This window comes from Phyllostomus discolor, chromosome 1, assembly GCF_004126475.2.
Source record: "Phyllostomus discolor isolate MPI-MPIP mPhyDis1 chromosome 1, mPhyDis1.pri.v3, whole genome shotgun sequence".
NCBI classification, from domain to species: domain Eukaryota; kingdom Metazoa; phylum Chordata; class Mammalia; order Chiroptera; family Phyllostomidae; genus Phyllostomus; species Phyllostomus discolor.
This window is the reverse complement of record NC_040903.2, coordinates 91,199,351-91,213,433: the sequence shown is the minus strand read 5'-3', so window position 1 is coordinate 91,213,433 and position 14,083 is coordinate 91,199,351. Positions and strand designations below refer to the sequence as shown.

Genomic DNA, 14,083 nt, shown 5'->3' with positions numbered 1-14,083 from the left:
TTTACATTTGTGTATTATTTAATGGACTTGAATGTCTGAAATGATCTCCCCTTGACTTTAGTACTTTGACATGGGGGTGGTCTTAAAATCAAGGAATTGTAATCCTAGGGCAAAAATAAAGGACTTCATAATTTATTACATTGTCAAGTGAAAAGGAATCTAGCAGACTATGGTTCTTCCTCCTCTTTTTACAAAAATCCCTAAATGATAGGAGACTTTTTTTTATGTCACCAGAAGATATGTTTATTCATTTTAGAGAGTGAGAGAGGGGGAGAAACATGAATGTGAGAGAGAAACATTGACTGGTTGCCTCCCATACACACCCTGACTTGGGATCAAACCCACAACCTTTTGGTGTATGGGAGCCACCCAGCCAGGGCATTAGGAGACTTCTTCATAAAAATATACTTGTAACAGCATTAGAAAGATTTATGAGAAATCCTTGAAATGCAAAAGGCAGGCAAAAACAGTCCAGTCATAACAGAGAAGAGGACTAATGAACCCAGCCACCCCCATCTCTTGTCTCTGTTTTACTTTTCTCTCTGTCATTTATAGTAAGTACCCTTTCTTCTCTCCTCCCAGGATTCTTGACAAAAAGTTAAAACTCCTGGTATGAATCTTCTGCACAATACCTATATTTGTAACAAATTGTTTATTATGGGAACAGTCAAACCAAATGATGTTTTGTCAGAGCTAAATATAATAGCTACAACAAAAAATTAATCTATTATCCCCATTTTATAAATAAATAGAAACACCAGAACTCTTAAATTTGGATTTCTAACTGAAAGATCATGTCACACTACATATTAAAATCTTGATTTCAGTACTTTACTTTTGCATTGACTTCAACTTAAGAGAATAGAGATTATCACAGTTCATTTTTAAAAGTCATTCTTTTTCAGTGGATCACCTGTTGGCATCTGTGAATGTTTCCTCTTTCCTCTGCTTTCTTCTTTTTCCTACTCTCTTGGTATTTTCATCATTCAAGTAAGACTAAGAATGAAAGAACATTTAATTACTGTTCACAAGTTATTCTTTTCCATTAAATGGGATATAAAAGAGATTATGTTCATTATAGTTTATAGAAATAAATTATGTTATAATCTCTGGTAATGTCATATCTTTGTAACGGAAATATAAACAACTTTTAATATGAGTTACCTGTATAAAGATATCAGAATTTGTTTGGGAGATTGCATAGACCACCTCAATTCAACCTCATCTCCCTGATCTATATTAAGAAATGAATATGTATCCAATATAGTTCAACCTAGTTTCATACTCTGTTCCCAGATATTACTGCCCTTAGCCCATTTCAAGGAAAAAAAGGTGAAAGAGAAATATTCTTTCTTTTTAGAGTTTATATCATCATGAATATGTTACGCCCAAGTAATAGCTAAACATCAGCACCAATATAGAACATGTATGCCCCAAAATACTTCTTTTCTTTTCAGTAGGCTTTATTGCTCATGAGTTAACAAGTCACATAGCATTATTTTTATTGACACAAGTCCTACCGAGTTCATATCACATTCCTGGTAGTATGAGTATAGAATTCTGTGATGTTATCTTAGAACTAAAGTACGTAATTTTCTAGATTGGAAGGGTCTGTCAAATGTCTATCCTAATGTGTGAGAATAGACCCAGCCCATGGCATATCAATGTGAAATTTTAGAATGGAACAAAGAGAAAATCTCACAAGTGTTGCATAAAAAAGATTGTGAATCAATACCCATCAAATGTCTTAACACTGGCAGCCAGGAGAAAATGGAATTACAATAAAGACATTGTCAAACATGAATATCTCAGAAAATTGATATACTTAATACCTTCCCTTTGGAAACCACTGCAAAATGTATTACATCAGAACAAGAGATTTAGATTAAGAAGGCAGACAACATAGGAATCTGGAAACAGGATATTCAACAGGAAAACAAATTCCTGGTAGTATGGTGACATGAGAGCCCCAAATAGTCTATTTTCAAAAAGCAACCATTCCAGATTGGAGCACATCAGAAGCCTGCTGGAGTCAGGGTTGGGGGAATTCTTATAGGAGATGAAACTGATCAAATGCCTTAAGAGAATGAGCATAATAAGAGATGATTAGCTAACTGATACGGAGTTTGGATGTTAATTAGTGGTAGGTTCACAGAAAACTTAGTAAATGAGATAAGAGTAAATCCAGGGAAAATGGAATAGTATACTAATAAAGCACTAATAATTGATATAACCAAAATTACAGTATCATTACATTGAGAATATAGAGGGATACGGTAGAGACAGAAAAAAGAAGAAAACTAATGCTTCATCTTTTGTAGTAGAAAGTCAGTCAGAAAGTGGCAATACAAATGTTAGTTAAAGATTTGGGGGTAAATACCAGTGAGTTAGCTAAAAGAGCCTTATGTGCTTGTTTCTCAGGGAGGAGAAATGGGGAAGAAGGACTGCAGTCTGCTGGTAATGCAAGTATTAGGACCGACTACTAGTGAAACTCATGTATAATTTTTATAAAAATGAGCCCTTAGAAAATAAGGTTTCTGGCTAAAGTTTTCTTAAGGATATGTGGCATTTAATTAAAATAAAATGTCCAAATCATACTTCATTCTGCCTTTTCTCTGTATCCATCTGTAAGATGAATACAGATTTTGTTCTTTAACATCTGTATTAATCATAATACATTGTTTCTTTGTGCTGGCAAATGGCCTGCATTACTTAGGAGCACATTTCTGTTTCTTCTTTCTCTTTTAAAGTTGAATTTGCAATATTTTTATTTGATTTTGACAGAACCTAACTTCCATTAATTCTTCATTCAGTTACACATTCATGTAATCAGTAAATTTCTTCTGAACACCTGCTCTGCACTGGATACTATACTATGCACTGAGTTTGTTGTAGTTAAAATAATGTACACTGTCCCTGCCCTCAAGGAGCATACATATAGTTTAGTCAGTGAGATGAAATTTTTTAAGTGAGTTTTAAAGAAGCATATCCCTATAAATTATGGTAAACACTATTGTAGAAATTAATGTAGTGAGGTGAGGGACTAATTTAGATTAGAGGCATAGACTCAAAGTGGGAAAGACCATTTTCAGACAGTCAGGATTTCAAAATGTTTACCTCCTCTACTCAGTATATAGTTGCTTTCTCAGGAAGCTGCTGGAGGATGCCATCACCAAATCAAAACAAGTGAAGGTGAAAGGACGTATATAACTGGGTAATACAGAAAGGAAAAGAAAGGATCCATCAAAATAATGAGTAAGAGAAAATTCCAGGATGTCAGCTGTACCTGCAAAAGGAGAGAGCAATCCATCTAGATTTTCTTCAGAATTCCTTGAGAGAACCATCTAGATAAATTAATAGGATATCTGATGTGGCAAAAGAAATTTGAGAAGAGAATTGGAGAAAAACGTTTGTATTTTGGAGACACATTAGTAGACCTTGGTAATGTGTCGAATGTGAGGTTGAATGAGAGCAGCCAAGCAGTGACTACCAGGTTTCTATTTACATGGATGGATAGAGTGTTCATTTACCAGTTAAGGAAGTCTGGAGGAAGAACAGAAAGCAAGGTAATATCAAAAGTCCAAGATGGAGGCATAGGTGGACACACTGTGCCTCCTCGCACAACCAAAAGAAGGACAACAACAAATTTCAAAACAAAAAACCACCAGAACTGACAGAAAATCAAACTTTTTAGAAGTCCGACACCCAAGGAGTTAAAGAAGAGACAAGGTGGAGACAGGCAGCCGGACAGAGAAGACTCATGGCAAGGCAGCGGCTGGCAGACCAGTGAGGTAGCGACTGGCAGACAGGTCAGTCCCACATTCACATGAAGATTAAACCGGAGGAACAACTGGGGAGTGAGACAGACTGCAGGGAAATAAAGCCTCAAAGCCTCTGACTGTAAACACCGCTGGGGGTTGAGGAGGCAGTGGGAGAAACTCCCAGACTCACAGGAGAGTTCGTTGGAAAGACCCCCAGGGTCCTGGAAGTACACAAACCCACCCACCTGGGGATCAGCACCAGAAGGGCCCAATGCTTGTGGGTAGCCAGGAAAGTGAAAACTGGCAGAGAGCAGAGCAAGTGGCATTGTTCCCTCTTGAACCCCTCCCCCACATATAGCATCACAACACAGCAACGTGGGTTGCCCCGCCCTGGTGAGCACCTAAGGCTCCGCGCCTTACTATGTAACAGGCGCACCAAGGCAAACAAAAAAAATGGCCCAAAATGAAAGAATAGACCAAAGATCCAGAAAAAATACAACTAAGTGATGAAGAGGTAGCCAACCTATCAGATAAATAGTTCAAAACACTGGTGATCAGGATGCTAACAGAATTGGTTGAATATAGTTACGAATTGGATGAAAAAATGAAGGCTATGCTAATTGAAATAAAGGAAAAGGTACAGGGAACCAACAGAGACAGGAAGGAAACCAGGACTCAAATCAAAGGTGTGGACTAGAAGGAAGAAAGAAACATTCAACCAGAACAGAATGAAGAAACAAGAATTCAAAAAAATGAGAGGCTTAGGAACCTCCAGGACATCTTTAAATATTCCACCATCCAAATCATAGGAGTGCCAGAAGGAGAAGAAGAAAAGCAAGAAATTGAAAACCTATTTGAAAAGATAATAAAGGAGAACTTCCCCAATCTGGCAAAGGCAATAGACTCCCAGGAGGCCCAGGAATCTCTGAGAGTCCCAAAGAAGTTGGACCCAAGGAGGAACACACCAAGGCACATCATAATTACATTAGCCAAGATTAAAATGAAGGAGAGAATCCTAGAAGCAGCAAGAGGAAAGGAGTTACCTACAAAGGAGTTCCCATAAGACTGCCAGCTGATTTCTCAAAAGAAATCTTTGCAGGCAAGAAGGGGCTGGAAAGAAGTATTCCAAGTCATGAAAGGTAGGGACCTCCATCCAAGATTATCTAGCAAAGCTTTCATTTAGAATGGAAGGGCAGATAAAGTGCTTCCCAGATAAGGTCAAGTTAAAGGAGTTCATCATCACCCAGCCCTTATTATATGAAATGTTAAGGGGACTTATCTAAGAAAAAGAAGATCAAAACTATGAACAGTAAAATGACAACAAACTCAGTTATTAACAACCGAACCTAAAACAAAAACTAAGCAAACAACTAGAACAGGAACAGAACCACAGAAATGGAGATCACATGGAAGGTTATCAACAGGGGAGTGGAGGAGGGAGAGAGGGGGAAAAGGTACAGAGAATAAGTAGCATAAATGGTAAGTAGAAAATGGGGAGGTAAAGAATAGTATAGGAAATGTAGAAGCCAGTGAACTTATATGTATGACCCAGGGACATGAACTAAAGGGAGGGTAATGCATGTGGGAGGGGGTGTGCAGCATGGAGGGGAGTGAAGGTGGGGAAATGGGACAACTGTAATAGCATAATCAATAAAATATATTTTTTGAAATATATTTCAAGTCCATTTATACACTGAGTTTGAATGCAAGAGATATTTAAATGCAGATATCAAATGGCCTCTTAAGTAAGTAGCTGGGGTCCAGAAGAGGGCTAGAGATATGATTGTGTAACTACTGTTCTGATACTGTGGAAGAGAATTAGATTGCCTAGGGTTAAAGACCAAAAAGGTAAGAAAGTAAATGATCAAGTCCCAAGGAACTGGAATTTGGAAAAGGAGGAACAAAGGAAACTATAGAGAGTAAATGTGGGCCAAAATTAATTTGAAATGGGTTTAGTAATGCATTTGAGTTAAGAAAATGGAGAAAGTGTATGTAAACAATACTATCAAGAAATTGGTTTCTGGCCCTGGCTAGTGTGGTTCAGTGGACTGAACACTGATCTGCAAATGAAAATATCGCCAGTTCAATTCCCAGTCAGGGCATATGCTACCTGGGTTGCAGGCCAGGTCCCCAGTGGGGGCATGTGAGAGGCAACCACACATTGATGTTTTTCTCCCTCTCTTTCTCCCTGCCTTCCCCTGTCTAAAAATGAATAAATAAAATCTTTTTTTCTTTTAAAGAAACTTTTCTGAAGGTGAACAGAGATTGGATGGTATTTGAGGAAACATGGAATAAAGGGAAGGTGTTTGTTTTTCACATTGCTTTTTCTGTGAGAAATATTAATGCATGTTTAAATGCTGATGGTGAGGCTCTAGGGTGAGGAGGAAAGGTTGGAGATGCAAAAGAGGCAAGAAGGAATGAGACCCCAAGTACATGTGAAGAATTGGCCTTTAATATTAGGTGTGTCAGGATCAGTTCAAAAGCACATCACTTTACTAATACAAAGATGAGATAAGTCATCTTTAATTCAACATGTAAAGTTCTGTCTATTCAGAGTAATTTTTCTTCTTTGACTAAAATCCTTGAAACTGAATTTAAAACTTAGTAATTTTATTGTTGCTATGGTTACCTGTATGTAATGGTAATGAAAAATTTTACAGCCTTGAATATAAATGGGTTAGAACATTTTCTATAAAGGCTGGGACATTTTTCCTTTACAAGGACGTTAAAAAGTGGATTTGATTGTTCCTGTATTTGAAGAGTGTTTATATTTATCAGTAATGGTATAAAATGATCAAGTATTGAAAGTAATAGGAAACAATCTCTGTGTTTAATTTTGTTTGCTTATCCTAAATTTTCCTTTTTTTTTTCTTATAGAGTCCAGTAAAGAACAGTTTGCCAGTACAAACATTGCTGAAGAGTTGGTAAAGCTCTTTAAGAAACAAATAGAACATGATAAGAGGGAAATGATTTTCGAAGTTCTTGCTCCATTAGCAGAAAATGGTGAGAAAATAAATGCATCTCTTGATTTTTTTATCGTGTAGGCCTTTTCCATTTTTCTAATATTACTTAATTGCCAGCTATTTAATTGTTCTATTAATGATACAAATTTTATTTTGGATATCTCTAACTTTAGCTACATTTTCTACTTCATAACTACAAGGGGGAACCCAATAAAACCAGAATTTATTTATAAAATTGTGTAGTTATTCTTACATATTTAAACTTCAGTCCTTGAAAGTACTTGTACCCTTTGATGTAATACACCTATCAAAACTTTTTTCCACTGCTCAAAACAATTTTTAAACTCATCAAAATGCCTTTTAGTGCTTCTGCTGTTTTTTTGTTTCACCTTTTCCACATCAGCAAAATATTTCCTTTGAGGACTTTTTTCATTAGGGAAACAAAAAAGGTTCAAGGTGAGATCTGGTGAATAGGGAGGATAGGGCATGGGGTCATACTGTTTCTGGTCAAAAACTGCTGAACACTTAGTGCAGTGTAGGCAAGCGTGCTCGTAAATCACCCATCATGAAATGGGCAAAGGCATTGAAAGAATCTTCAAAAAAAATTCACTGAAGCCGAACTCAGCCTCTCACAACAGCCCCAGCCAGTATACCAATACAGATGGGTTCCTGTACTACAAGGGTCCCACCCTCCAGAAGATAATTCTGGTTTCTATGGGGGGTTCTCCATCATATAATCATGTATCTATATTGGCCAAGGCTACTGTCCAAGTTTCTTTGACTTTAAAATCTTGGCAAAGATGGTTCTATAGTTTACACATTCTTATGCCAATGTGGAAAAAGGCAGCTGAGTGGCTGAACTCCAGTTATGTACCCTTGCAGAGTGTATGGGATAAAAGTTGCAGTTCCAAGCCTGTCAACTGTGTGGACACTGGTAAACTACTCCTTTGCCTGGGGAATAAAAATTTTAAGGGACACACCCTAGGAATGAGAGTGAACCAGAGTAAATAAACCAACCTATATAAATAATTTTTCAAGTACAGTGTCTTAGCACATAATCAGAGAGGACCAGACACATGAGGAACAAGACATTGTAAGCAAGAACCAACACTAAGAACAGGTAACAGCAGCAAATCTGCAGATACTGAATTATTAGATATTGACTCAAAACAGTTATGCTTATTATGTTCAAAGAGTTAAAAGCAAGCTTGAAAAATTTAGAAGGAAAATGAAAACTATATATAAAAAGGGACTTGGCAGATGTGAAAAAGAAAATATTGGAAATTCCTGTATTGAAAAATACAACCCAAATTAGGAATCTAATGGATGAGTTTAATGACAGTTAAATTCATCCATTATGAGTTAAACATAATTGAATAAGAACCAGTGAATTAAAAGACTGAAAGAAAATCCAGAAAGAAAAGAACCAATATACATAAAGTAGAGTAAGAGTTACAAAGGATAAAATGAACAGCTCTCATATACATTTTCTGGAGTCCCCAAAAGGGTGGGAGGGAGATGGATAACAGGATAAATTTAAAGAAATTTTGGTAGAGAATTTACTAGAAATTATGAAAGATATCAAAGATTCAAGAGCCAAATGAATGTAAAACAAGATAAAAAGAAATTTACATCCAGATACATCATATTGAAATTGTAGAAAAACAATGACAAAAGTCTTAAAAAGCCAGCAAAAATTTTAGTTTATCTTAAAACTGACAAGTGTTCAACCGACAGCTAACTTCTAAACAACAATGAAAGCCAGATGACAGTGAAACAACATCTTTTACGCACTTAAAGAAAATAATGCCACTCTTGAATTCTAAGCCCAGTGAAACACCCTTCAAAACTGAAGGCAAAATAAAGTTATTTTCAGATGAAAAACTGAGAAAATCACCTGTACTCATGCAAATGGGAGGGTTGCTGTCTTGATTCCCAGTCAGAGTACATTCCTGGGTTGCAGGTCAGGTCCCCATTGGGAGGTGTGCAAGAGGCAACAACACATTGATGTTTCTCTCCCTCTTTCTTCTTCTCTTCCTCTTTCTCTAAAAATAAATAAATAAAATCTTTTTTTAAAAAGAGGAGAAATTATGCGATCTCAGATTCAGAAAAGCATTTAATACAATTAATTATGCATTCATGATTTTTTATTCTCAGATGAGGAAATGCTTACTGATTTTTAGAGAGAGGGGAAGGGATGAAGAAAGAGAGGGAGAGAAACATCAGTGTGCCCTTCACACACACCCCACCTGGTGACCTGACCCATGACATAGGCATGTGCTCTAACCGGGAATCAAACCCGTGACATTTGGTTTTGCTGGATGATGCCCAACCAACTAGGCCACCCTGGCCAGGGCTGCATTCATGATTTTTAAAAACTCCTTGCAAATTAGCTCTGGAAGAGAATGAAAAGGATATATACTAGAAGCCTACAGAAAACATAATGGTGAAACAAAAAGTATTTTCTTTGAGATTGAGAATAAAAAGGATCATCCCTACTTCTGTTTATTATTGTAGGAACTATCTAGTGTAATAGAGTAAGAAAGAAAAAAGATTGGAAAGAATAAATAAAACAATATTTGTAAATTATATGATTATGTCCAAAATCCAAAAGAATATATGGATCAATTTTTTAAATTAATCAGAATTAGTTAGATTGCTAGCCAAAACAAAAAAAAATCAAAACAGTGTATTACTATACACGAGCAAAAAAAAAGTTTGAAAATGCATAGATTGGAAACTTCAATGCTGTAATGATGTTACCTTCCCATCTTGATCTGTAGACTCAATGAAGTTCTAACCAAAGGACCAGGAATATATAAGGGGCTGTGAAAGATAGCAAGGTAGCAGAACTGTTTTACTGTATAACAATAATTAAACTTTCTTGTCTGATAAAACTATAGTAACTAAAGGACAGTGTGGCATTGGTATAAGAATAGACAAGAAGGCAAATAGGATAGCCCAGAAGTAAATAGACACATCAATAGATGCTTATTGTATTAGAAGTTAAAAAAGAAGTCACTGTAAAACAGTATAGAAAGGACAGTTTCAATAAACAGTACTGGGAATATGAAAACAATACAGTTGGAGATATATATATATCCCCCTTCATACTATATTTTAAAAATTAATTTCAGATAGATTATTGACCTAAATATGAAAATTAAAACTGGAAACCTTATCTTAAAATAAAGGTAGGAGGATATCATCATGGCCTTGGAATATGGAAAATTTTCTTAGGTCACAAAAAGTTTTTAACGTTAAACAAAAAGAGTGATCAATTTGGTTATTTTAGCAGTAAAACCTTCCATTTCTCAAGAAACCATTAAAAGCAGAAAGGAACACAGTGGGTGAGAGAAGATAGTTACAACACATACAACAGAGAGGCTTATATGTACAATATGTAAAAACTTCCACAAATCATTAGGAAAAATGTAGAAATCTCAGTGGGAAAAATGTGGAAAAGACTTGACAAAAAATAAAATCCAAATGGCTAATAAAACACATAAAAATATGCTCAACTCATTAATAGTCAGGGAATGCAAAATAAAATATTACATACCCATTAGGAGGTCTGATAATAGTAAGTGTTGATGAAGGTGTGTAGCAGTGGAAACTCATCAAGTGCTGGCAGGTGTAAATTGGTGCACTTTAGAAAACAGTGTCTACTGAATTACAGCTGTGTGTTTCCTATGATCTAGCAATTCCACTCTTAGGAATATACCAGTACTCAGAAATATGTGCACCAGGAACCGTTACAGGAATGTTCACTGCAGCATTATTTATAAATGATTTAAAAATTGTCACAAGTCATATCCATTAAGAGTAGAATAAGTAAATCATGGTAATTTATATAATGGACAAATATATAATTAAGAAAAGAAATAAACATATTTAAAACCAATAGTGTAAATGAATCTTTTAAACATCTGAAAAGGAAAAACCAACACTAGAAAATATATGTGGTAAGATTCTATTTATATAAAGTTCAAAACAAGGTAAAATTAAATTATAGTTTTTAGAAGTGATTACTTGGTGAAACAATAAAGTATGGATGTTACTACCATAAAAGTCAGGAGAGTGATTTGAGAGAGCTGGAAGGAGGGATTTGTTATAAGAAAAGGGAATGCCCAGAGGTGCTTCCTGGGTTGTTGGCCATGATTTTTTTTTAATTAGATGGTAGTTACATAATTATTTGCTTATTAATAATTAAGTGCATGTTTTAGCAGCGTTATTTATAATAGTCAAATGCTGGAAACAGCCTAAGTGCCCATCAGTAAATGAGTGGATCAAAAAACTGTGGTATATTGCCCTGGCTGGCGTAGCTCAGTGGATTGAGCGCAGGCTGCGAACCAAAGTGCCGCGGGTTCGATTCCCAGTCAGGGTACATGCCTGGGTTGCAGGCCATGACCCCCAACAACCACACATTGATGTTTCTCTCCCTCTCTCTTTAAAAAAAGAAAAAAAGAAAAAAAAACTGTGGTATATTTACATAAATGGAATACTACTCAGCAGAAAGAAAGAAAGAACTCCTACTCTTCACAATAGCATGGGTGGAACTGGAGAGCATTATGCTAAGTGAAATAAGCCAGGCGGTGGAACACAAATACTACATGATCTCACCTATAAGTGGAACCTAATCAACAAAACAAACAAGCAAAATAGAACCAGAGACATGACAACAACAAACTGAGAGGGACCAGAGGGGAGAGAGGAGAGGGTAATAGGACAAAGAAGGGCAAGGGTCAGGTCAAGGAACATGTATAAAGGACTGATGGACAAAGACAGTGGGGGGCAGAGTTGAATGTGGGAGGTGAGGGATGGGTAGGACAGGGGAGAGTAATGTGGGAAAAATAGGTACAACTATAATTGAACAATAAAAAAATTTTAAAGAAAATTTTAAAAACTAAGTGCATATTTTATGCAGTTTCTGCATTTGTGGGATTTTTTTACCACTTAGAAAACATTTTTAAGTACATACATATGACACATGTATATGTATGGGTACATACATTTATATGCAAAGGGCAGTGATAAAGATAGATAAGGAGTGATGATGATAGATGTGTGCTGGCTATCTGCTGTAGCAGAATTCTGTGCTAATCCTCCTAATTAAGGCTATTTAAATCTCCCACATATACCCATGTTTGATTACAATCAGACTGTGAGAGGAGAGATCTGAAACTTTAATCCTAACACATTTTTAGTTTTCTAAATGCCTTAGATCCTATTCTTAAGGGAGGAATTTGTTTTTTATCTTCTTTGGTAATTTGGTCTAATGAAATTTTTACTGTAACCTCCAGTCCATTTTTATGCCTGCGAGTTACCTGTAACCAGCCTTGCAATGTTTCACAATACCAGTGATTTTGTTTCTCCTCCACCTCCTGCACTTCTCTTTTATAACTGTGAGGTATATTGAATGATACCTCTGAAAACTTATTTCTGGACTATCTTTGGTTTTCCTTACATGTCAAAGAAAATGATTCCAACATTTCAATTAGGACTTTGTATAATTCAAGGTTTCTTAGTATTTTTTAGGCTTTTTATCATGACTTTCCATTCTAGTCACTGCACATTTCTATACCCTAGTATCCTGTAACCAAGGAAACGCCCTACTTTCAGCATGGCACAGTGCAAATGTACCTTTTAAAAAAATATTCCAGGTTGAATATTCTGTGTTTTAAGATAATATTCTAAAGATGAGTGGCCCTTGTGGTTTTCTAAATTTTTACACATTAAAACTACCAGAAATAAAAAGTCTTAAGTATTTTTTTAAAAGTCTTTATTTCTCTCAAATAACAACACAAAACGACTATTGCTGTATGTAGATGTGCAGCTGAGAGAAACCAATAAAACATAAAATCCAACTGAAAAATAAAACTTAAGTTTAAAAATTCTGTGTGGCAAATGTATTTCTAAGGTCAGTTGTCAGCATTTATTCTAAATGGTATTGGGTATGCCCAAAGCATTTCAGTAAGACAGTTTAGGTTAAAATACAAAGATGAATGAGTTATATATAACATCTGCTCTAATGGAAGAGACAGATATGGATGCCCACATAAAATCTTCAATGATGTAAGTTCTGTAATGAAAAAATATTTAAGTTATTAGGGTAGTACAAACAAAACTGACTTGAGATGGGAGTAGAATTTGCTATGAAAATAATTTTTTAAATATAATTGAGATGTAAATTCTGTCTCTAGAATTCCTTATGTTGTTGGTTACCTACCAGAAAGCTTGAAAGTTATTTTTCTTTCACCTTTTATTATGGAAATTTTAAAACCAATTCGTGTTTACAAAGAATATAGTATAATGAACCACCATACATCCATCACCAAAGAAAGTTTCAAATTAATGAAAACTTGAAGTTATTTTTCAAAACATGACTTTTAAAATTTATAAAATAAACTGTCCTAGAAAGATAACATTTATACAAATATGAGTCCAAATATACTTGTGATACAGTTTAAAATTTACTAATAGCTTTTCACTTTTAAATAACTTTGTATACAAATTCCATTAATGGATGTCTTTTAACTTTATGTAATAGATATGTGTGTTTTACTTGAAACAATCTGGGATATCCTGTAGTATTGACTTTTAAACATGAGCATAACTGGAATAACAGTGGAATGGTATTACTTACTTTCAGAGTTGAAAATCAGTTTGTTTAGGTGCTGCCAGACATTGTGAAATATAACATAATTTGAAATACAGAAATGAAATAAAGCTTTTCTGTATTTTGGCTGTACCATCAGACACTTCCTTTTGAAACTTAAATCTTCAAAGGTGTGTTATCTAAATCATGCATTTTCTTGGTTTCTTTCTTCATAATGGGTTGCTTATCCCAGAACTCCTATTTCATCTCAAGTTTTGGTTATTTTTTTCACGTTCTTCAGATGCTATTAAACTACAGCTGGTCGAAGCAGGCTTGGTAGAATGTCTACTAGAGATTGTTCAACAGAAAGTGGATAGTGACAAAGAGGACGATATTGCTGAGCTCAAAACTGCTTCAGATCTAATGGTTTTATTACTTCTTGGAGGTAAGTTCTAATGAATACCAACCAAAGAACATGGTTGTCAGATTCTTAAAAATTTATTTTCTCTTTTGTGAACACTATTATCAGGCATTTCCTCATTTTCCTATCTCATTAAATCCTGTTGATATGACAATTTTGAAATCTTAAACATATGGAGAGGACTAGAGATGATAAACCTGGAAAAGAGGAGTCTTCACTGTCATTCGTATTTAAAGAGCCGTCATTCAGAAGAGACAACTATGGCACCCAAGGACTGAAAGCCAGGTGGTTGCTTGGGACTGAGACTAGAAAAATTCTAAAGTCTCTTGTCCAGCCTCTA

General features: G+C 35.4%; 1 protein-coding gene across 9 annotated transcripts in view; it reads left to right on the top strand.

The window, feature by feature from the left end:
- RAP1GDS1 (Rap1 GTPase-GDP dissociation stimulator 1) overlaps nt 1–14,083 on the top strand; it is a 149,182-nt gene that overhangs the window by 102,533 nt on the left and 32,566 nt on the right. For all 9 annotated transcript variants that reach the window (XM_028505853.2, XM_028505849.2, XM_028505850.2 and 6 more), the window contains 2 exons: nt 6,639–6,764; nt 13,624–13,767. In XM_028505853.2, the coding sequence (XP_028361654.1) occupies nt 6,639–6,764; nt 13,624–13,767 (270 nt within the window). The remainder of the gene's footprint in view (nt 1–6,638; nt 6,765–13,623; nt 13,768–14,083) is intronic.